General features: G+C 35.4%; 5 protein-coding genes across 5 annotated transcripts; 1 reads left to right on the top strand and 4 right to left on the bottom strand.

The window, feature by feature from the left end:
* Nucleotides 1-21: 21 nt before the first annotated feature.
* On the top strand, nucleotides 22-435 carry GCK72_007583 (uncharacterized protein; the record flags this gene model as incomplete). The annotated part of the gene is made up of 2 exons (XM_053726312.1): nucleotides 22-278; nucleotides 324-435. The coding sequence occupies 2 exons, from the start codon at nucleotides 22-24 to the stop codon at nucleotides 433-435; spliced, it is 369 nt and encodes a 122-aa protein (XP_053590506.1).
* Nucleotides 436-1,866: 1,431 nt separating this feature from the next.
* GCK72_007584 (uncharacterized protein) lies at nucleotides 1,867-7,558 on the bottom strand (the record flags this gene model as incomplete). The annotated part of the gene is made up of 12 exons (XM_053726313.1): nucleotides 1,867-2,035; nucleotides 2,083-2,187; nucleotides 2,236-2,537; nucleotides 2,582-2,728; nucleotides 3,169-3,382; nucleotides 3,434-3,702; nucleotides 5,648-5,905; nucleotides 6,208-6,295; nucleotides 6,421-6,534; nucleotides 6,585-6,886; nucleotides 6,930-7,146; nucleotides 7,197-7,558. The coding sequence occupies 12 exons, from the start codon at nucleotides 7,556-7,558 to the stop codon at nucleotides 1,867-1,869; spliced, it is 2,547 nt and encodes an 848-aa protein (XP_053590507.1).
* A 3,046-nt stretch (nucleotides 7,559-10,604) lies between these two features.
* Nucleotides 10,605-11,999, bottom strand: GCK72_007585 (uncharacterized protein; the record flags this gene model as incomplete). The annotated part of the gene is made up of 5 exons (XM_053726314.1): nucleotides 10,605-10,836; nucleotides 10,887-11,197; nucleotides 11,242-11,455; nucleotides 11,504-11,802; nucleotides 11,847-11,999. The coding sequence occupies 5 exons, from the start codon at nucleotides 11,997-11,999 to the stop codon at nucleotides 10,605-10,607; spliced, it is 1,209 nt and encodes a 402-aa protein (XP_053590508.1).
* Nucleotides 12,000-15,241: 3,242 nt separating this feature from the next.
* Nucleotides 15,242-17,062, bottom strand: GCK72_007586 (uncharacterized protein; the record flags this gene model as incomplete). The annotated part of the gene is made up of 7 exons (XM_053726315.1): nucleotides 15,242-15,410; nucleotides 15,458-15,562; nucleotides 15,612-15,916; nucleotides 15,961-16,099; nucleotides 16,219-16,295; nucleotides 16,565-16,778; nucleotides 16,830-17,062. 7 exons carry the CDS (start codon nucleotides 17,060-17,062, stop codon nucleotides 15,242-15,244), a joined length of 1,242 nt encoding a protein of 413 aa, XP_053590509.1.
* A 1,404-nt stretch (nucleotides 17,063-18,466) lies between these two features.
* On the bottom strand, nucleotides 18,467-19,089 carry GCK72_007587 (uncharacterized protein; the record flags this gene model as incomplete). Its single annotated transcript, XM_003107279.2, has 3 exons — nucleotides 18,467-18,544; nucleotides 18,778-18,912; nucleotides 18,964-19,089. The coding sequence occupies 3 exons, from the start codon at nucleotides 19,087-19,089 to the stop codon at nucleotides 18,467-18,469; spliced, it is 339 nt and encodes a 112-aa protein (XP_003107327.1).
* Nucleotides 19,090-24,401: the final 5,312 nt, after the last annotated feature.

The raw sequence follows: 24,401 nt of genomic DNA on the forward strand, positions 1-24,401 counted from the left end.
GTGGAGGAGAATTTGGTCGAAATGAGTCAAGAGCATTTTCTTGAATTTATTTCAAATGGAAACTCAAATTCTCACGTCGGCCTTCTGGAACTTCTGAATCCTCTGCAAACACATATTGGATGTGCGAAGAGAATGGGACCAGCCGAATCTTATATGCTGTGTGTATTGGGAGATGAGGGGCAGTTCAAAATGTGGAATTTGAAAAAGAATTCTGTGAAGCCTGGATCCAGTTGCAAGAAGGGATATAAAAATGAAAGTGGATTATGCACAATGCCAATGTAAGTCGTAAAAAATTGATAATGAAAATTCATAATATTTTTTAGACCAACGACTAGAATCCCACCGAAAAAAGCACCACAAACGACTGACGCTGCACAATCATTTTTATCCGGAATTATCCAGCTATTTATTACTTTCATTGTGTTCTTTTTGTAGTCTCCAAGATAGATGATATTGTGAATGAATTATTTATTATGTTGAACAGAACGCATTTAATTGTTTTAGGAAGTGTATTTTCAGACATTCAAATTGACACAGATCTACTATTTTACAATGAAAAGTAATAGGATATCGAACTTTCAATTTCACATGGATGCTGAATCTGTAATAAGTTTTGCAACGGGCACAATAATTTTTGAACCGCAGAATTTCAAGATTACTTAAGAATAACTCTAGAAAATTAATCATATCAGTTTTGTGACTCTTTGAAATTTTCATTTTGGCACCGAAATCTCGTATGCTAGTTTTTTTCTGTTTGCTTAAATTCTAGACGTTATTCAATTTGTCAATCCGAGTAAAAAGCTTAAAATCAGACTTGTCAAAAATCGGGCCGGCCCGGGCCGGGCCGAGATTTTTCTTGACCGGGCCGGATTCAAAAATGGGTACCCATTTTTACCAATTTTTTTTTGAAATTTTTCGAAAAAAAAGAGTAAAAATGCTTAAATTATCATATATATTCACATTTTGATTCAAGTTTAAATTTTCACTCGAAAACTATACTTTTTTCAAAAAATTTCAAAAAATTTTCCAAAATTTTCCAAAAAAACATCAAATTTTCAAAAATGTTTCAAAAACTGTTTCAAAACGGGCCGAGCGGGCCGGGCCGGGCTACGGGCCGTGACAAGTCTGCTTAAAATAACTCGTTATATATCAAAGTTTCACGTAAATGCAGGTTTGCTATCAAAGTTTTTTCCTTAACTTTATGTTTCTTTCTTGACAAAATCTATTTTGATAATCTTATCAGAAGTTGTCCTTTTTTTGGTTCTGTTATGATCTTTCTGATTAACAGAATTACATTCAAATACCCTTAATCACAAAATTTTGTTTGATTTTTACATTGAAAAAAGTAATCATAACTACTTAAATAGAGGGATTGTTGAAGATCATAGTATTTTGAGTCTGGTGTACCCAGACTATTTGGGGGTCAGTATGAGACTTGGGTCGACTTTTCTGGGCGGAGTAATTCGATCAGGATTGAAGCTAGAAGGCTGGAATGTGTTTGGAATGTTATTCAGTATTTACAAAACAAGAAAAAAAGTTATGAAAAAATGAGCAAATGGAGTTTGGTGCCCGTTATTTAACTCTTACAAACCATCGAGCTACCTGCATATTTAATGGCAATAAAAGAAACCTCAATATTGAAAAACTACACGAAATTTTGAAAATTCCGCATCTCCCAACGTCCCCCACGACCACAACGTATCAATTAGCATTTTAAATCATTAGTCGTTGTAATAACAGTCGAATCTCACTCTTCGTTTCAGTTGAAAGTGTTTTCGGGGATTTTTTGAACTTGAAGAACTACTCACTCCTTTGTAACCCAACAAATGAAAGGATATAATTAAAATTTGACACTATATTTATCAGTTAAATGTTGAAAATCAAGTTAGCCAGAAGAAAAGCAAGTAGAAAACTCAAACATATTCCATTTGCATGATTTTCGAGAATTGGCTCCGGCTCTGGCTCCTCAGTTAATGCTTTATTTCTTTCTTCCTCAGCCATTTTTCTGTAGTCAATGATTGGTTCTTGAGTTGGTCTGTAAAATTAATTTAAAATGAATCCTCTATTTAGTATAAAATTTACATTTGCACGGAACATAGACCATCTTCATTGTAATATCCTTTATTACACTTTGATCCAGCACTCAACTGTGATTGAAAAGTCGTATCAAAGATTGTGAAGTTTCCTCTGAAATTACGCTGACTCAAATAGTTATTTGAGTGACATTAAACTAACTCTGGTCCCAACAAGCAGATAATATAAGTTCCTTTCTCCTCTTTCCGTCCACAAGCAATGGTGTTTTGCAGAGGATTAAGAAATTCCAATCTGTCCATTGTGCCTTTGTACGATAAATATTCGATATGAACCTTTTTCGCGGTTCTATTCATTTCGAAAAATTGAGTAACATCCGCTTTAATATGATAGATAGTATTGTCATATGTGTTTATTGCTCCATATCTCCAAGTTTTCTTAGCTTGAGCCTTCACATCATCCATTCCGAGAGGCTCTAAAACTTCAGCGAGCTTGTCGTTCCAAGTCTGAAACATTTCATTTGTGAAAACATTATGTAGTTATTCCTCACCAATGCATGCATGTTGGAGAGTCTATATTCTTTTGCATAACGTCTTCTTATCTGATTGATATCACTCATGAAATCCGACTGACGTCCAAAATAAGATTCTTCTTCTGGTTTAATTGCAACACAAACTCCACTTTCATTCATGTATCTCTTGTGACAATTTGATCCGGGAATTTCGCTTGATTTATTAGAATAATCGAACATAGTGAATTTTCATCTAAAAATTTCAATTGTACCTATTAGATTTGTTTTTAACCTACTCTGTCCCTAACAAGCATATAATGTTAGGAGTATTAGATTTTCGACTACATGCGATAAACTTCTGAAGTGGGTTAAGAAACTCTAGGCCTCTCAGTGTGGCGTCAGAATAACGTTTGATGTATAATCGCTTCTCTAAGGGAGTTTTGGTGAAGAAAGTGTCTAATTTTGATTCAATGGACGTTTTAATATAATTATCTAAATACACATATCTCCATGTAACATGAGCATGCCTAAATCCATTATTCCAAACCATGTTTTGCAGGTTTTTCAGAAGATCATAACTCCAAATCTGGAAACTTTCTTCCGTGCAGTAATGAGATGTTTCTTACCAATTGATGCATATTGGGCACATTATATTTATTTGAATAATCCTTTCTTATCTGATTAACATCTTCGATTATATCTCGTGGGTGTCCATAATATGACTCCTCTTTTTCATTGTTTGGAACACATAACCCGTCGTCGTTTTTATATCTCTTATGACACTCAGATCCGGGAACCTTTTTTGAATTACCGCTTGCACCAAAGATTGTGTATCTACCTCTGAAATTATTTTCGTTTCAATTGGTTTATGTAGTTTCTAATGCAACTCACTCTGGTCCTACTAAAAAAGCTAAAAAAATTTTTTCCAGTTGAGTCTTCGAACCAAATGCGACAAATCTTTGAAGCGGGTTGAGAAATTCCAGCTCTTGCATTGAATACCGTTCTACGTAACCTTTCGTGATATTTGCATATTTTGTGCGGTTAATTGCAATTCTGAACGATTCTAACCCAGCGTATCTCCAGGTCTTTCCAGCCTCAGGCAAAGGTGTATTATCCATATTAAGCGGTTCCAGAATTTTCAGAAGGTGATTACTCCAGATCTGAAATATACCATGTTCTAATAATTTTTCAATATATTTTTTTACCAATTTGTGCATATTTGTCACGTTATAATCTTTGGCGTATTTTTTTCTCAATTCGTTCAATTGCCAAAGAAAACCATCTCGTTGTATGATCCAAGGCCATTGAGAATTGATTGCAACGAATAAAGACAGAAAAATGAGAAACGATTGCAGTAAATTCATCGCAGTAAAGTTTCTGTCGATTTTTTGATCGAAATAATGCTAAGATGACCTTTTCCTCGATTGAATGAGATCACGCAGAAGAAAAAAGTCATTTTTTGTTTTTAATATTCAAGACAAGGATTGTGTCACACAAGTGTGCAAATATATTTTAAAAAATGCTTGGATCAATTGTTTTGGGTTGTAATAAAAACAATGTTTGTGTTTGGAATTGTTATTCAGCTTACACGAAACAGCAAGAAATAGTTCTGAAAAAATAACGAATGGAGATTGGTGGCCTAATCTTCATTCAACTTTTCGTAACTATCAATTGAACTACCAGCGTATTCAATAGCAAAAAAAGAATCCGATCAGAAAAAAATTTAGATCAGCATTAAATGTTTTCGATGTTGCAAAACTACAAAAAAAAACTTTGTAAATTCTCACCTATGAAATTTTTCATAACGGTTTGAGACCGGCACACCAAAGTCTCATGACCTTGCGAAGACGCCGATAAGAAGAGCGGCCAATTTCAAAAAAGTTGTTGGGCATAGAGTCCACGGCGAGCACTATGTCGAATACGAGGTCGAGCTCAATGATGGATCTAAAATACGAGCGACTGATTATGACTTCAAAGTAAAATGTTGATTTGAAAAAGCATCACTGTTTTATGAAATTCCAGACTTACTTACTTAGTTACTTAGTCTAAGTAAGTAAGTAAGTGAGTTTGGAAAACGATTTTCAATTACAAAGAAGTGGTCATTACAAAACTGCAAAAATCTTTTGGCTGCTTGTAACAGCCAATCGAAGGAACCTGTTGTACTAAAAAGCAGAGCCATTCGCCATCTGACGATGAGGAAGAACACGTTGAGCTCACCAAATCCTTTGTCATATAGAAAAAAATCGGGGGTGTGAAAAATTAATTTTTCCCTTCAACAGATATTTGAAAAAAAAAGTTCAGAAATGAGTTTAGGCATATTTTTAGACATTTTTTGTGTTGACATTTTTTGAAAAATCTTTTGGTATCAATCGAAAAAAATTGATTTTTGGAAAAAATTACAGTTTTTTTCCATACCCCCAACAATTTTTTAATGAGGTTAAAAAGTTTTTTATTGCAGTTTTTTTTTAGACCGTCCAACTTTGAGCCAATTTTTATTTCGAAATTCCCTCTCCACAATTCTACATTTTCCTTTTCAATTGCTATGTTTTACCCATTATTGAATATTGCTCTGTAGTATACTCACCCCCTCCTGCTTCTAAATTATCGTTATCGCTAGAAACTCCTCTCCGTTTCTTCACCAGGAAAATCTTTCAACGCTGTAACATAACTTATTCCTCCTATTCCGATCGTCTAGCCCAACTTAATCTCTTCTCATTGCGCCATCGTAGACTAAAAGCCCAGCTTCTCCTCCTATATAAATTTCTAAGCGGTACCTCATACTTTCCACACCTAGATTCGTACATCCGGTTTTCCTCCTCCACCCGTCGCCCTATGAATCTTATTTGTATTAAACCCAAGTGCTCTGACTTTTTTTCCCACACCATTCCCATCTGGAATGCCATTACCTCCCAAAGCTCATATTTTCTCTCCCCTTCCGAGTTCAATACCCTAATCTCATCTAGTATCACACGCTATTAGAGCTTATTCTTATTCTGTACTCCCAAACCACCTTTCCCCGCATTACCACATTGCTCAATTCTTAATGCCTTCTTTTATTCCCCTCATACCGGTCATTTTTTTTTTTTGTTGCCCCACTTCTCTCACTTTAACCCACCCTTTGAATGGTCTCGTGAGGGACTCATTCTCAGCCTCCCGCCCCATATATTGATAATTTTTTATAAGAATAAAATACAAAAATATTCCGGGACGTTTTTTTTTCCATAAGCCAAAATGTGTGTTTTTTTCACCAATTGCAGTTTCATTCAACTCTAATTTAGCGTATCTCCATGTCTTTTGAGCTTCCGGCTGAGACTCTCTCCAATCAAGCGGTTTCAGAATATCCACAAGTCCTCTACTCTCGATCTGAAATTAACCATGTTCTGATAATTTTTAATATTTTCTTACCAACTCGTGTATATTTGATACGTTATAATTACTGGCGAATGTCAGTCTTAAATTGTCCAATTCGGGAGAAAGTCGGCTGGTACAATTTTTTGGTTTTTTTGTGTTTTGTTAGACAAAAGTTGTTGAGCTAGATCTAACTTATCAATTGACAGAAATTATTTTGTTAGCGAAACCTATTCCACTATAAAATTTTCAAAGTTCAAATCTTCATTTCATCATAAACAAATGCCAATAAATCAAAACGCAAAAAGCCAAGAGACCACGAAAATGACGACATAAAACTTGTGGATCTGGTTTCCCGCACTCGCCACTTGAGGTGCTGCAGTTTGCTTCGTTTCCTGTGGAGGACTGGAAAAATGAAATATAGACAAGCCATTGTTTTGAATATCTTACTTTTCCATATTGTCGGATCGTTCATCAGGTTTTTCAGTGCTAAAAATATAAAGAAAAAAATGAAAGTTACCAAAACTCACGTTGTTGTCGTCGGAATCGAGCATAGGCCTTTATATCGTTTATAACCATCATCGCACTCTGATTCAGGAGCATCAATCGATAGACGGGTGGAATTGAGGTGAGTATAGTTACCTCTGAAATTCAAAACGATTTCTCATAATGACAAACTTCAAAAAAAACTCACTCTGGTCCCATTAGGCAAACTATAACAATGCGATTCCCGTCGGGTTTCGGGCCGCATCCGATAAACTTCTGACGAGGATTCAGAAATTCCAGTAACCAAACAGTTTTGTCAACTTGTTCATCAATTTGTTTCTCCTGACTCTCTACACTGTCCTCAAAAAACTTTTTCAGTCCATATTCAATATAAGGTTTTTCGCTGTAAGTTGTTATAGCCGTGTATCTCCAAGTTGTTTGTGGTGCATCTGGCCGCGGATTTGTATATTCGAAGGATTCAAGAGTTTTAACCAAGTCTTCACTCCAAATCTAAAAAAAAACATTTTGAAATTTTACTTTCTCCATTAATTACCAATTGATGCATATTGTGAACGCTGAATTTATATGCATATTGGTTTCTTATCTGATTCACGTCTTCAACAAAGTCTTCCTGACTTCCTTGATAAGATTCTTCCCTTCGGCTAAGAGCAACACACAATTTTTTGTCGTTCTTATATCTTCTGTCACACTTTGAACCGGGAACATAATTAGATTGATTTTTGCTCGTATCAAACAATGCCACTCTACCTCTAGAACAGATTTTTTCTTAAAAATAGATAAGGAATTTAATGATACTCACTGTGGTCCTAGCAAACAAATTTGCACTGTTAGATTGGTTGACGTATCATTTATTAAAGCACACGCAAAGAATTTCTGAAGCGGGTTGAGAAACTCCATAATGCCGAACGAGTCGTCATTGTGCCCGTTGATGTGCTCCTGCTTGCCTGCTTCACCATTTTTTCCTAGCAATATGTTCATTTCTTTTTCAATATTTCGCTCTGCGCCATCAAAAGAGTCGACTCTTGCGTATCGCCATGTAATCTGAGATTCAGGCCAATCATCATCCCAATCGAGAGGTTCAAGAATCTTGAGAAGGTCTTCACTTTTTATCTGGAAGTTTTTAAAAGTTGGAACCATCTGAAGAAGCTTCCAAACGTCCATTCTATAAATTTCTCCTCCAATTTCCAAAACAGTGAGTTTCCCCGTGAACTCCTACTTCCCTGTTTCGGGAATGAAAGCCACTGCTAGGCTTGAAAACCACGTTTTTTGATCTAGTGACCTAGTCGAGACCTATTCTAACTAAAAAAAAATAGACGGGTATCAAGTGGTGAAAATTTCTGATATTTTGGTCCAAGTTCGAAGAAAAACGGTTCAGTAGGAAGGGCGGTAGGATCGGCGACAGACAGACAAACATACAGCCGTTTGCGTTTGTTAATAGTAAAGATATACAGGGTGGCTTATAAGTATACAACGCTGTTAATACAGTGCGCGAAATATCTTTAGGACCCCCCTCGAATTTAGGGGTTCTGGAAAACCCAAAAGAGATATCAAAAATCTGTGAATGCCAATCGATTCCCAATCCAAAATAACCCCCGGACACAAATTTTCATAAACCTATCACTTTTCATACGCTCGTACCACCAAAAAGTCACTTTTTTGGCCGCGAAATATCTTTAGGACCACCTCGAAAATCGAATTTCCAGTTGATTTTTAGAAAAATTATTTAGGTGGAAATAGTTTTGGGTAATACAAAATCACATTTTAATGTGTTTTTACATGTTTTAACATCAATCTCTGTTTGTTTTATCTTCAAAAACAAAACTTCGATATCACGCTAAATCACTTTTTACGCATTTTTGACTTTGATGGCTTATTTCTCCGAAATAGAATTGACTACTATTCTGAAACGTTATCGGTCATTTGACTTATTTATTTGTAAACCTATTGCAAAAAAGATTTCGGAAAAATACCGACTTTGAGCGGAGTTACATGTCTTCAATTCAAAATGACTCTATTTACTACTGAAAACGTGGAAAAAATAACTGTTTGGATTAAATTGCAAGTAACATGTAAAAACACATTAAAATGTGATTTTGTATTACCCAAAACTATTTCCACCTAAATAATTTTTCTAAAAATCAACTGGAAATTCGATTTTCGAGGTGGTCCTAAAGATATTTCGCGGCCAAAAAAGTGACTTTTTGGTGGTACGAGCGTATGAAAAGTGATAGGTTTATGAAAATTTGTGTCCGGGGGTTATTTTGGATTGGGAATCGATTGGCATTCACAGATTTTTGATATCTCTTTTGGGTTTTCCAGAACCCCCAAATTCGAGGGGGGTCCTAAAGATATTTCGCGCACTGTATTAGGGTGTTTCATAAGTCTTTGCACTTTTTTTCAATGTACCGCCCTCTGACCCCATGACATTTTTTGGTCCTTTTTTTAATTATTAACTAGTACTGTTACCTTCAAGAAACATTTCTGTTTTGCAAGTCCCCAGAACAGCGTACCATGGCAGAAGTACTCGTCAAAGACAGTCATGTTCTAAAAGGGTGTTTCCTACTAGGATGTCTCTCTCGATCGAGTGCAATGGAAACTCATCGAAATATAAGCGAAATCCTTGGTGAGGACATTATATCTTATAAAACAGCAGCCATCTGGTTCAATAACTTCAAAGAAGAGGACTACAATCTTCATGATAAGTCCCATTCTGGTCGACCTCTTTTAGATATCGACGATGATATCACTGATGTCTTGGAGGATGAGCCTAGATCAAGTGTACGTAAAGTATCTTCACATACTGGACCTTCGTTCGCAACAATATTCAGACATCAGAAAGAATCTGGAAGAACAGCAGAATACGGACAAGTTATTTATCATGAACTGACAGATTCTCAGTTGAAGCTCAGTTGTGACCTGTCGCTGTCTCTGCTCAGTCGGAAGCGTAGTTTCAGTTGGATTTTTGATATTGTTACGGGAAATGAGAAATGGGCTCTTTATGTATACCATACAGTAAACAGCAGGAAGTTTTGGATAATGACGACCCGTTGACGGACCAGAAAAGAGAGATGCATGAGAAAAAAAATGATGTTTTCAGTTTGGTGGGACAGAAACGGGGTCATTTGCTACAAACTTTTTCCGGATCGTGCTACAATAACAGTCAACTTATACTGTCAACAACTTCATGAAATGATCCAATTTCATCGCTCATCACGGCCGGAAATCGATCATTTAGTTTTTTTGCATAACAATGCCCACCCACACCCTGCTACCAAGACTCGCACCTTCTTAAAGGCTCAGGAAGTTGAAGTTCTACCCCACCCGCCGTATTCTTCAGACCTTTCTCTAACTGATTAGCATCTTTTTAGATCATTGTAAAACTCGTTATCAGGACAAACATTTGATGATTGAATGCAAGTGAAATTATACCTTGATGACTTCTTCAGCTCACAACCGGCAGAGTTCTACGCGGCCGGAATTGCCCAACTACCATAATGTTGGCAAGATGTAACCAGTACTCATGAACAATATATAACTTATTAGAACTCCTTTATCGTTAAGAAAAATTTGATCAAAAACTGATAGAAAAAGTGCAAAGACTTATGAAACACCCTTATACTTTGATATTGATTTGCCTTATAGTCCTTCAAAACCAAGTTTTGGTAGATCCCGAGTTGATTTTCACAGTTCTGTTGTTGAAAATCAACGGAGTTCTACCGTCAGATGTCACCTCGGCCCATACCATCAAAAATTTACAAAAAAAATAGTCGTGGGCCTGGTGGCGTATTGGCAACCTCGTATCACCTTGTGATATCAACAATTTCTGCTTTTGACGATCGGAAGAAGGTTCTATAGTGAAAATCTTATCATCAGTCCAGATCACATTAGAGACGCGCCGCACAAGCGATTTTGTCATCGTACGTCTGAAGGCCTGTATCAAAGGCAAGTATACAACTTCGCACTCCTATAGTAAGCAACATCTAATACGTATATTCTAACTACTAATTTTTTTGTGATTTCAATTGTTTTCCCGGCGATTATCGGCGGACTTTAATCTCCCAAGAGCGTTGTATACTTATTAGCCACAATGTATGGGGACGCAATTTTCAAAGTTTTACAAAAATCAGTGGCCGTTTCAAGACTACTGTTCAAGACCCACTGGTCGTGGGAATCGGGACATCCCAACTCGTCACCTTTTGAGCGTTAATCACAAAAATCCACATACCAATGCATGCATATTTGGCACATTGAACCGATCTGCATAAACCCTTCTTATATCGTTAATGTCCACCTCAAAATCGTCCAGACGTCCTCGATAAGATTCTTCCTCTGGGTGATGTGCAGCACACAACATATGACTGTACATATATCTTCTCTCGCAATCCGAACCAGGACCATTAATGATTTGACCGCTTGTATCGAATAACCGCACTCCTCCTCTGAAAAGAACGATTTCTTAGAAATATATAAGTGATTTAATGATACTCACTGTGGTCCTAGCAAACAAACTTGTACTGTTAGATTGGTTGACGAATCAATAATTGAACCACATGCGACGAATTTCTGAAGCGGGTTGAGAAACTCCATAATACCGAATGTTCCACCATCATGCCCATTGATGTGATCCTGCTTGCCTGCTTCACCGTTCTTCCCTAGCAATATTTTCATTTCTTTTTCAATATTAAGCTTTGCGACATCAAAACAGTCGATGTATGCGAATCGCCATGTTCTCCGACTTTCGGGCCATTCACCATGCCAATCGAGAGGCTTGAGAATATCAAGAAGGTCCTCACTCCACATCTGAAGTCTTTGATATTCAAAGCCGTATCGCGATATTCACCTACCAATTCATGCATATTTGGCACGTAATAGCTATCAGCATACCTCCTTCTTATTTCGTTAATGTCTTCAATAAAATCTTCCCGGTGTCCTCGATAAGATTCCTCTTCTGGATTAGTTGCAACACATAACCCGTCCTCGTTTTCATATCTCTTATGGCACCCGAATCCAGGAATGCCTGTAGATTGACCAGTTGTATCGAACATTGTAAAAGACCCTCTGAAAAGTTTGATATTATCAGTTATTTCAGTTAGTTATGCGACTCACTCAGTTCCTACTAAACAAACAATAACGAAAGCTCCATATTGGGGTTTTGGAGTACACGCAATGAACCTTTGAAGCGGATTGATGAATTCCATCCTAGACATCGAATAAATAGCGTGATTAATTTTTGTTCTGATTTCCTCTGCAGTTTTTTTCAAAAAATCGTTTAAATCTGTTTCTATCTGAGACAATGCAGTCTCATAAGATTGGAGATCAGTGTATCTCCAAGTTTTACGGGCGTCTGGCCAAGCAGAACTCCAATCGTGAAGTTTGAGAATATTGAGCAGATCCTCACTCCAGATCTGAAACAATCGTTATCATTGAGTTAAATGCTTAATTCTCTCACCAATCCATGCATATTTGGCACGTTATATTGTTTGGCGTATTTGCGTCTCAAATCGTTTATCCCAGGAACGAAATCGCTAGGTGGCAGATCCTTCATTGTTGTCGCAATGATGGAACATGGCAGGAAGTTGAAGAGCAGTAGAATTAAAAGCATTGAGGGACGATCGATCAAGTTCGATTTGTGAGACTTTGCAGATTTACTCCTCTTAAATACCAAACATCTTATCTGATCAAGATCTTATCAATTGTTTATCAAGATGTCCTTTCTTATTACACGTGAATGTACACGCAAATTATATCTTAAAAATAAACTTTAAATCTCTCAAAATAAAATGTTCATCAGCTTTTCCAGTTTTTAGTTTTAATATTTCTTTGAAGATTTACCCAATTTTTCACGTTTTTTTAGATTATAAAGCTACTGTAGTTAACTAAAAGATGGTCTAAGCTTCTTTAAATGTAAAATTCAATTCTCACTTGCGAGCAGGTACTGTTTTATAATCAAAAAATATGAAAAAATGGGAGAAAGTTGAAAATCAAAGTTTTTTGTCTGAAAGAATCCTAATAAAATTTTTTCTGAAAACCTTGATTTTTAACTGAAATTATGTTTGTTACGCATTTTTCCCGCAAATTTTAGCCAGTTTGGCTGATATTATAATGAGTTATGACTATTTAGTCAAGCATGCGATTTTGTACTTCTGGAGCTGTGGAGTGAAATGGTGATCAAGATGCGCAGAAGCATTTTCACATTATACAGTACATATTTTGTTTCTATGAATTTCCACAACATTTTTGACTCAAAAAACCAATAGGTCCAAATCAAGAATAAAAATGTTTTTAAGACTCTAACTTAGCCTATCTCTAGGTTATTTTTTTCAAACGATTCCGGAATATTCTTTACTCTCAATCTGAATTTAACCATGTTTTATATATTTATTGGCGTAATCTCATCTCAAATTGTTCAATTCGGAAAGAAAATCGTCGGATAGTGAGACAAAAGAAGCTTCATTGAGTGCAACAAATGACAGAAAAATTAGAAGCGATTGAATTAAATTCATCGTTGGTATTCTGTTTTAAAGGCTCTATCCAGTCGATATGCTCTCCACCTGTCCCTAACCTTTCTTAATATAGTATTGTTACAGTAGAGTATTGTGGCAGAAGCACGCCGGTATAATTTTTTTTGTTGTGTTTTGTTAGTTGAACGTTGTTCAGCTATATCAATTGACAGAAGTTAGTTTGGTTGTATAACCTATTCCACTACAGACTTGTCAAAAATCGGGCCGAGATTTTTCTTGACCGGGCCGGGCCGGGCCGAAATTTCTCTTGGCCCGGTCGGCCCGGATTCAAAAATGGGTACCCATTTTTACCAATTTTTTTTGAAATTTTTCGAAAATGCTTAAGTTATCATACATATTCACATTTTGATTCTATTTTAATTGTTTATTCGAAAACTATACTTTTTTCAAAAAAGTTCCAAAAATTTCTAAAAATTTCCAAAAAATAGTTCAAAAACAAAAAATGTTTTGAGAAAATGTTTCAAAACGGGCCGAGCGGGCCGGGCCGGGCCGAGATTTTTCCTGATTTTGGCCCGGCCCGTGACAAGTCTGATTCCACTATAAAATTTTCAAAATACAAATCTTCATTTCATCATAAGCAAGTACCAATAGAAATACCAATAAGTCAAAACTCGAAAAACCAAGAGACCACGGAAAAGACGACATAAAACTTGGCACTTGCCACTTGAGGTGCCGCAGCTTGACAAAATCTATTTCGATGAAGATCATAGTATTTTGAGTCTGGTGTAACCAGACTATTTGGGGGTCAGTATGAGATTTGGGTCGATTTTTCTGGACGGAGTAATTCCATCAGGATTGAAGCTACAGTAGCGAGCATAGGTGAGGGCAGATTCATACTTTTACGTGTAACTCAGCTGAATGGTGTCCGTTTTGCATAATCTTTTTTTTGACAGATAGCTGAAACATTCAGCAATACGAAAATCAGTTTTTTGAAACAGTTCCAATTCCGATTTTTTCATAATCGATTTTTCCTGACCGTGATTTGAAAACTCGAAGAAAAACTTTTTATTTTTCTCTTGGAGTTATTTAGTTTTTAATGTCAAAATGATGGAAAAAACTCAGATAAACAGAAAATTATGTTGAATTGGTTTCTTAGTTCCTGAGCATCGTTCCAGAGCTCCAGAAGTCAAATGTAGTGTACTCGGGAAAATCATCATAACTCATCAAAAAATGTTCCAAATTAGTCAAAAATAGTACCAAATAATGAGTCTTAAGTTTTTTTTACTAATAAACATCAAAATATTTTAATTTTAGAAAAAATTATTTTTCTAATTTTTTTCACTCAAAAATAATTTTATTCCCATTTTTCCCTCAATTTTAGGCATTTTCTTGGTATAAAACAAACAAGGAATACAGCCATCAGTTTTATTATGTGCGAAAAAACATTTTGGATGAAGTTTTTGGAAAGCATGATAGTTTTATACCCAGAAAATGCCTAAAATTGAGGGAAAAAGGGAATAAATTAATTTTTGAGTGAAAAAAATGTGAAAAATTATTTTTTCTAAAATTAAAATATTTTGATGTTTGTTAGTAGAAAAACTTAAGACACATCATTTGGTACTATTTTTGACTAATTTGGAACATTTTTTGATGAGTTATGATGGTTTTCCCGAGTACACTACATTTGACTTCTGGAGCTCTGGAACGATGCTCAGGAACTAAGAAACCAATTCAACATAATTTTTTGTTTATCTGAGTTTTTTCCATCATTTTGACATTAAAAACTAAATAACTCCAAGAGATAAATAAAAAGTTTTTTTTCGAATTTTCAAATCACGAACAGGAAAAATTAATTATTGAAAAAAATCAGAACTTAAACTTTTACAAAAAAACTTATGTTCTTGCTACTGAATATTTCAGCTATTTTAAAAAAAAAGTTTATTCAAAACGGACACGATTCAGCTGAGTCACACATGAAAGTATGAATCTGCCCTCACCTATGCTCGCTACTGTAGAAGGCTGAAATGTGTTTGGAATTGCTATTCAGTATTCACAAAACAATAAAAAACGTTATGAAAAAGGAGCAAATTGAGTTTGGTGCCCGTTATTTAACTCTTACAAATCATCGAGCTACCCGCATATTTAATGGCAATAAAAGAAACCTCAATATTGAAAAACTACACAAAATTTTGAAAATTCCCCATCTTCCAACGTCCCCCACGACCACAACGGATCAATTAGCATTTTAAATCTTCAGTCGAATCTCATTGTTCCTTATAGTTGAGAGCTTTCTCGTGGACTTTTTGATCTGGAAGAAAAATTCACTCCCTTGTAACCCAACAAATAAAAGGATATAATTAAACTTTATCACTATATTTATCAGTTAAATGTTGAAAATCAAGTTAGCCAGAAGAAAGACAAATAGATAACTCAATGATATTCCATTTCCATGATTTTCGAGAAGTGGTTCCGGCTCTGGCTCGTCAGTTGATGCTTTATTTATTTCTTCCTCAGCCATTTTTCTGTAGTCAATAATTGGCTCTTGAGTTGGACTGCAAAATTAATTCTATAAGAATCCGTGATTTAGTATAAAGTTTACATTTGCATGATACATAGGCCATCTTCATTGTAATATCCTTTATCACACTTTGATCCAGCTGCCAACTGCGATTGAAAACTCGTATCAAAGATTGTGAAGTTTCCTCTGAAATTATGCATAAATCAAATAGTATTTTGAGTGTTATTAAACTAACTCTGGTCCCAACAAGCAGATAATAAGAGTTACTCCTCCGTCCTCTTTCCGTCCACAAGCAATCGTTTTTTGCAAAGGATTAAGAAATTCCAATCTGTCCATTGTTTCTTTGTCCGATAAAGATTTAATATGGATTTTTTTTGCGGTTCTATTCGATTCGAAAAAGAAAGTAACACCCTTTTCAATCTGATAGATTATGTTGTCATATGTGTTTATTGCTCCATATCTCCAAGTCTTCTTAGCTTGAGCCCTTACACCAGTCATATGGAGAGGCTCTAAAACTTCAGCAAGGTCATTGCTCCAAGTCTAAAACATTTAATTTGTGATAGCAATACGTAGTTATTCCTCACCAATTCATGCATGTTGGGAACTCTGTACTCTTTTGCATAACGTCTTCTTATCTGATTGATATCACTAATGAAATCCAACTGACGTCCAAAATAAGATTCTTCTCCTGGATTAATTGCAACACAAACTCCACTATCATTCCTGTATCTTTTGTGACAGTTTGATCCGGGAATTTCATTTGATTTACCGGATGAATCAAACATGGTGAATTTTCCTCTAAAACTTCTCAACCGTATTTACTAGATATGTTTTTTACCTACTCTGGTCCTAACAAGCATTTAAAACTGTATATTTCTTTAAAGCTGTATGGTTTATATTTTCGACATGCAATAAACTTCTGGAGTGGATTCAGAAATTCAAGGCTAACCAATGTTGTGTCAGAATTATTTCTGATGAATAATCGCTTCTCTATAGGATTTTTCTTGAAAAAAGTGTATAATTTTGGTTTGATGGATGGTTTGATGTAAGAATTCAATTTTACATATCTCCATGTAACACGAGCACCCTGAAATCCATCATTCCAATCCAGATTCTGCAGATTTTTCAGAAGATCTTCACTCCAAATCTGAAAATCTTATTTCGTGCAGTACTGAAGATGTCTCTTACCAATTGATGCATATTGGGCACATTAAAGTTCTTTGAATACTCCTGTCTTATTTGGTTAGCATCATCAAATATATCTTGTGGGTGTCCATCATATGATTCTTCTTCTTCATTATTTGCAACACATAACCCGTCGTCGTTTTTATATCTATTATGACAGTCAGATCCCGGTACCTCCTTTGATTTGCCGCTCGCATCGAAAAATGTGAAGTTACCTCTGAACTCATTTTTATTTCAATTGGTTACTTTTGTTCGGAATGCAACTTACTCTGTTCCTACTAAGCAAACAGAAAAGTTTCTGTACACACCACTCTTCGAACCACATCCGACAAATCTTTGAAGCGGATTGAGAAGCTCCAACTTTCCCATTGAATACCCTTCAATGTAAGATTTCGGGACGGAGGAGAGATTTGCGTTCTTTGCGTCAATAATTACAGTTTCGTAGGATTCAAACTTAGCGTATCTCCAGGTTTTTCCAGTCTCCTGATGTAAATCGTCCATATCAAGCGGGTACTGAATTTCCTCAAGGGTTCTACTGTAGATCTGATATTAACCATGTTCTAATATGTTTTCAATATTTCTTTACCAATTCGTGCATGTTTGATACGTTATATTTATTGGCGAATTTTCGTCTCAACTTGTTCAATCTCCGAAGAAAACTGTTTGTTGGTGAGGCCCAAGGCAAAGCAAACGCATTGATTGCAACGAATGACAGAAAAATAACAAGCGATTGAAATAAATTCATCGTTGATAAGTTTCTGCCGATGTTTTGAATCGAAATAATGCTAAGATGACCTTTTCTTTTTTTTAAATAACACGCAGAATAAAAAAATACAGATGCCTTCATTTTTCAGTTAAAAACAAGGGCTGTGTCACGCAAGTGTGGAATTATTTCAAAACATGTTTTTATGACACGTGTTGGTTAAAAATCAATCTGTTCGGAGTCGTTTATTTTTCTTTTGATATAACATTATCAAAACGTGTCTTCATCCTCTTTTACCATCAATCGAATCGATCGCAAATTTTACTTTCATTGTTCTGCTCTGAAATTTCTGATTAACTGATTATTAGAATGTCACCATTTTAACAAGAATTTTCGGCTCTATTACAGTTTAGATGTCCTTTAAAAACTCAAACGTCCCTTAAAACATTTAAACGTCTCTTAAAACACTTAGACGTCCCTTGAAACACTTAAACGTCTTTTCAAACTCTAATTTTTTTAAAACGTCTTTTCAAAAGTTTAGACGTCCCAAAAAACGTTTAAACGTCCCATAAAATGTTTGGACGTCCCTTGAACACTTTCAGTGACTTTTAGTGTTGAAGGGACGTCTAAACATTTTTTGGGACGTTTAAATGTTTTTTGGGACGTCTAAATGTTTTTTGGGACGTCTAAGTATTTAAAACCAAATTTTCAGACTTCAAGGGACGTCTTAATATTTAATGGGACGTCTAAACATTTTTTGGGACGTCTAAATGTTTTTTGGGACGTTTAAACATTTTTGAACATATTTGGGATCCGAAAGGACGTTTAAGTGTTTCAAAGGACGTCTAAGTGTTTCAAGGGACGTCTAAGTGTTTTAAGGGACGTCTAAGTGTTTTTTGGGACGTTCAAGTTTTCAAAGGACATCTAAACTGTAATAGAGCCGAATTTTCTTACAGAACAAAATTCGGAAAAACTAAAGACATGTACAATATTTATTTAATTCAAATTAAAATCTAGAAAAGTTGTCTTTTTACAAAAAAAAATTACATTCGAATACCCGTAATTACAAATTTTTTGATTTTTTACAGAGAAAAAAGTTCGAATAGTGACTAGAATAGGGAATTGTTGAAGATCATTGAAGTATTTTGAGTCTAGAAAGCAAATTAATTTGAGAGCAATTAATTCAAGAGAAAAGAAAAAGTTTAGATTTGTGAGGAATGCATGGCTGGGGTCTTGTCGATGGCACTGTAGGCTGGCGGTGGCGACGGTGGGCGGTATACCTGGAAACAAAAAGGGGAAAATATGAGACAGAATAGAAAAAAATTGACTCAGACACTGATTTATAGCTTCTAAAGTACGACGTCTAGAGCAAAATTACTATTTGAAACCATACAGAACAAAGGTAGAGCTTCAATTTTGTAGTTGGAAGATTTTTTGTACGGACACTCCCCAGAGAGTTATGGTCATTTTAAGACAACACCCTAAAAACTGCGCTATTTTGCATTTTACTCACCATGGGCGGTGCTGATGGGTATCTCATCCCACTGGGCGGAGCCTGGGAGTACGGAGCCGAGTAGGATTCAGAGACCATTGGTGGGAGAGCTGATGGTGGTGGTGGGTGGCTGACAAGTGGTTCACGAGCCATTTCCTGAAAATGCATTCATAAGTTCCTGTAGAAAAACTGAAAAATTTTACTCACCCTTGCTGCCTGGTTCTCCCTGACCTTCTGAAGACAGCGTCTGACATCTTCTGGATCCAGTGGTTTATCGTATGGGTCCTCGCGGGACATGGGTCCAAAACAGTCGCAGAAGCAGCCTTTGACCATCTGGAAGAATAGGAAGATAAAGGAAATCTAAATATGGATGTGGTCAAAAACAATAAGCTATTTTCAATGATTGTCACGAAAATAGCATCTCCCGATATGGGTGGGGGGTGGAGTGCTCGAGAAGTGATACGGGATCGGAAAGGAGAGGGAGGATACTGTAGAGGAGTTCATATCAAACTACATAAAAATACAATAAACTGATCTTCTTTCTAGAATCTGCCTCAACCTTCAGAAAATTGTTTGAAAGTGGAAAAAAGGCTAAACAAAGCAAGGTAACTAGGCAGAGTTTCGAAAATTTGTATTTATTGTATTTGCTAAGAACGATTTCATTTTATCAGAACAATTGTTAGCTATGAAAATGAGTTTTAAAAATGATTTTACACAAATTCTGGACTCAACACATTCTTTTTTGTGAGGGGAAAATGGTTATCAAAATAAGTCCTCCTTAAAATTTAAGAAATAGTTACCGTAAACTTTTTAATAAAGGTGCGCTCAGTATTCAGAGTTTGGAGCTTAATATCTCCACTACCGTGAGAACTATCACATTTTTCCTAATTGAAGAAATATTTTATAAATATTCAGCTATATTTTGTCTGTTGGAAACTTTTTGATATCACCTTTGAGAAAAAGGATATATCGCGTTGAATCGGTTTTGCTGGGGCTCTTTTTGGTATTCAGAGCAAAATATGTTATGGTCAGCAAGACTAGTCTATTAAAAATCAAAAAATGATAAACTGTTTACAATGATTGTCACGAAAAAAGGTATCTCCCGATATGAGGGTGTGGAGTGCTCGAGAAGTGATACGGGACAGGAGAGAGGAGAGGGGAAGGTGGGATACTGTAGAGGAGCTGCGAATATTTCTATTAACTAAATATAATTTTGATACAAAATCGTCTGAATAATTTTGAATCGAGATTGAATAACACTATTTTTTTGAGTTCGTTTGGCAAAAAAACTTGAGAAATACTTTCTTTCGGCTCCGCGACAATTCGCAACTGCGACATTTCGCAACTCACGTAGGTTTCACAACTGCGACACTTCGCAACTGCGACATTTCGCAACTACGACATTTCGCAACCACGACGTTTCGCAACCACACCGCATTTGCATATTTAGGTCAGTTGAAAATGTTGAAACCGAAGGGTCTGGGAACATATTTGAAAACATTAAATATAAAAAAAAGTTACCTGATCCATTTTTAGACAAAACTAGGTTAAACTATTGCTAGTTTTATGGTTGCGAAACGTCGCAGTTGCGGAATGTCGCAGTTGCGAATTGTCGCGGAGCCTTTTTTTCAGATTAAATACGATGTTATTGTAAGCCGGTCTGGTCTAATTAGCATGTCAAATGAGTTCTAAATTATTTTTTTTTGTAAATAGGATTTTTTTCCAATAAATCAATTAGAAAAAATAGGTCTAAACTAGAAAAATTACCCTGTGTTGCAGTACCGTGCAGTAAGATGTACAATTTCGCCTTTTTCAGTTGAAAATGGTCAGGGGCACAAAGCAAATTATGTATAAACCATGCAGAACAAAGATAGTGCTTCATTTTTGTAGTTGACAACTTTCTTGTACGGACACTCCTTATAGTTATTTTTAGACGGTTTGGACTATTTTGCACTGAAATGGGTAAATTTGAGGGAGAAATTGCTTTGCCGATATGTAACTCTCTAGAAAGTGTCAGTACAAAAAAGCTGTCAACTACAAAAATGAAACTCTATTTTTGATCTGTATAATTCATTAAAAATTTACTTGATGGGACCATCAGTATTACCATGAAACACTCTCAAAATACGCCAATTTCAACTGAAAACGGCAAAAGTTTACAACCTTTTGACCGGTACTGTAATTTAGGGCTTCTATCGAGATAAAAATAATATATGAATGTTTTAAATATTTTTTTCAATAGCTTCGCAAATTTCGATACTGTTTTCTATAAAAATACAAGTTTTACAGATGTTTGAAGTTCAGAACTCCATTTATTAGTACAACCAAACTTTAACTGTCCGCAAGATGTGGGTAACAAGTCAAGAGAGTGGTCCAGTGATCAAAAAATATACATCAAGACAGTTTTCATAAGAAAACTATCATAAAAACTGATTCTATCATAAACTTATATTTGAATACACCGGTCATTGAAATAAAAATATGCGATTTCTCAATATTTCGTGATTTTCAAAAATATTGCATAAAAGTTGTGAGACTTGATTTTTTAACCAGACTGTTAATTAAATATAACGGAAGTTCTACAATAAATGTTTTTTCAAAGTTTCAGGCCGGTCCGACCATTTTGAAAAAGTTATGGCCAAAAAACCCAAAAATTTTGTGAAATTTTACGACATTGAATCCAGGCTGATAAAAAGGTTTATTAAAAACCGAAATTCTTGTTTATTTTCAATTCAAAATTCTATATTTTCAACCCCTAACTCCCCTACTTTTTAAAACTCAAAAATTGAAATAAACACCAGGTAGAAGAAGCATCACTAACACACAAAAAAACTCGGGTAATCCATTGTCAAACAAGAGCCAAAAAACTTCTCTCCGAGCACTGATAGGTAGTCAAAAGACTACTGTTTGCCCACCTCGGCTCCGATCACCTAATCTCATTTCAACCCCTGTTAACGCTATCATTTCAAGTGGGTCTCCTCTTTTTTTTTGTTTGTTTACCCCTCTGTATGTGACTTCCTGTACTTTTCTCCCCAGATGCGTGGGAACAAAAACAAGAGACTCATCAGGAGAAGGTGATGAGTGTTATTATCTGGTCTAATGATAATAAATGACGAGCTTTTTGACGGTTTTGGAAGGCTCCGGTGAGTCTGGGTACTTGAAAATTTGGTTTTCGCGATGATTTCATTCGAAAAATAGAGAAAGAACGGGAGAAAATGACCCACTTTTAATGACCAGACTAGAGAGGAGGATCAAAAGAGGAACAATTCGTTTTTTGCATTGGGAATTGGGAAAAAAACATGTCGGGTCAGACTTTTTTTGAAATTTTTTTCGAAAAATTTCACAAAATTTAGCCAGTAAGGCCCGATTTTTGACATGTCAAAATTTTGGGACATGGTGCATCGACATTTCAAAAAACAGTACTAAAGAGTGAGTATAAAATTTTTGGGGCAAGAGATACATAAAATTTGTAGAAACTCTTTGTGTTTTAACTGGAAGGTAACGATAATTAAAACACTTTTTTTAGAAAAAAAAGTAAATTGCAACATGGTGCATCGACTTATTTATTTTTTTGTCTTACAGCTATCAAAATTCTGTTTTATTAATGTTAAATAATAAAATCTTATAACAAAAGTGATTAATCATTTCAGCGATAAAATAAATTTTCAGCGAATTATTAAAACGGGAGGAAAAAAGTTAAAATTTGAAAAATGGTGCCTAGACATTACAAAAAATATAATGATTACTTTTAGACAGAATTCTCGAAATGATGAAATTTCCAGCTTGAAATTTTTGTGGAAATTCAAAAAAAAATTGCATCAGAACTATGAAAATGCCTCTAATTTCTGCTTTTGTTGCAAAAAACGCAAATAGATATTTTCGAAATTTTGAAATTTCATAAATTATACATGGCATCCTTCCTTTTTATACACATTACTCACTCTCATAACAGAGTGAGCAAGCAAAAAAAATTATCCTCCTAAATAAGTGATGTGAGTTTGAAAAATGCTCTTTTGTTTTGAATTTTGTTCTATTTTTGCACAAAAAAACGTGCAAAAGGGTATACATAGATAAGAAGTGGGAAAATAAATAGGAAGTTTAGTTTTTAAAGTATGTTTTTTGGTACCGGGGTGGGTTAGGTGATTTCATTTCCGATTTTTCAAACATATTAGCACGGCACAGATCTTACAACCGCGCTCTACCGAAACAGAAGAACGTTTTGTGCGAAACCGAAAGACTCAGAGAAGAATGACATTTTTCAAGGGCATTTCGGTGGAGCGCCGTTGTAAGAAGCATGTCGTGCTAATAAGAAAAAATAAAATTTGCAAAGAAATTCAAAACTTCATGCAAAATCTATTTCTACATGTGGTTCTCGTCTCTCTAGAATAAGATATAAAAGTCAGAAGAAGTGAAGAAGAAAAAGAGCTCTCGCCGTCGTCTCCCGCCAAACCCGTTTATTTTGCTCATTGCGTGAGCTCCCTCCTTCTTACTTTTCTCTATTTCTCTTGAATTCTTGTTATGTTTATTCTTGGAGAGAATGAAGAAAAAAGAAGGGAGAAAAAAGAAGGGGAGCCGGAGGGAGCAACACGAAGAGCATGAGAAGCTTTAAAGTAGTCGTCAAGAAGGGAGATGGAGACGGAGAGACTCAGAAAAAAGAGAGTTAGGAATTCATGGAAATTCGGGTAAAATTGGAGAGAGGAAACCGGGAATTTTCGAATTTTAAAAAGTCGATGCACCATGTGGTTTTTGAGAAAAAACACAGAATTTACGGGCAAGAAGTGTCAAAAGAAAAAGACACATTTTTAAAAGATAAGCCAAAAATCACCGATTTAAGATTTTTCATCAGCCTGACCCAGTCCAGCCTCAAGTCTCAGTACAAAAATTTGAAAATTTGAATAATTTCAAAAAATATTTCGAATATTACAAAACTAAAAAATGCACTAAAAACTAGTTGAATTTCGGGGAAAGCTGAAAATGTTCAATTAAACAATTTGCGAAGAAACGAGTAAAATCATCGCAAAAAAACCAAAAAATCGGCCGAGCATTTTCAAATAACCTAATTATTTCTCTCATCTTTTATGAAATAAAATAGATATTCTGAGTCCTCATTACTCAAAAATTCATTTTCACTACACTCCAAAACCCATGAAAACGTAATAACTACCTTTGAGGGAGGACGGAAAATGCCGAGACGAGATTATCACCTTTTGAGCTGAGCTCAAAAGAGCAAAATTTTCCTCAAAGATTTTCAAGTTTTATGAAAAGTAGTCGGGGGGGGGGGGGGGGAAAGGGGGAGGGGCGGAGCTAGGATTTCGAAATTCCAGCCCAAATTCCAAAAAATAATGAGTTAGGTGTTACGAAACACTATGTAGAAGCGGGTGAGTAATACATCAGGATTTTTAGAAACAATTATTTTTTTAAATTACCGAGTCACCTTTTATACAACTTTTGCAAATTGCCCTTTTTCTAAACTTTATATCAGTTTAAAAACTCGAAAAATTTTTGAAAAATTTTGAAGCAATCAAAAATTTTAATGGTATGAAAGAATGAATGAGTTCAGGAAATGTGACAGGTGGTGTTGATGATCTACTGATAAGGGAAACAAAACTGGAAATTTAGTGCTTAAAGTTTTGGAGAGAATTGAG

This window comes from Caenorhabditis remanei, chromosome II (assembly GCF_010183535.1).
Source record: "Caenorhabditis remanei strain PX506 chromosome II, whole genome shotgun sequence".
NCBI lineage: Eukaryota > Metazoa > Nematoda > Chromadorea > Rhabditida > Rhabditidae > Caenorhabditis > Caenorhabditis remanei.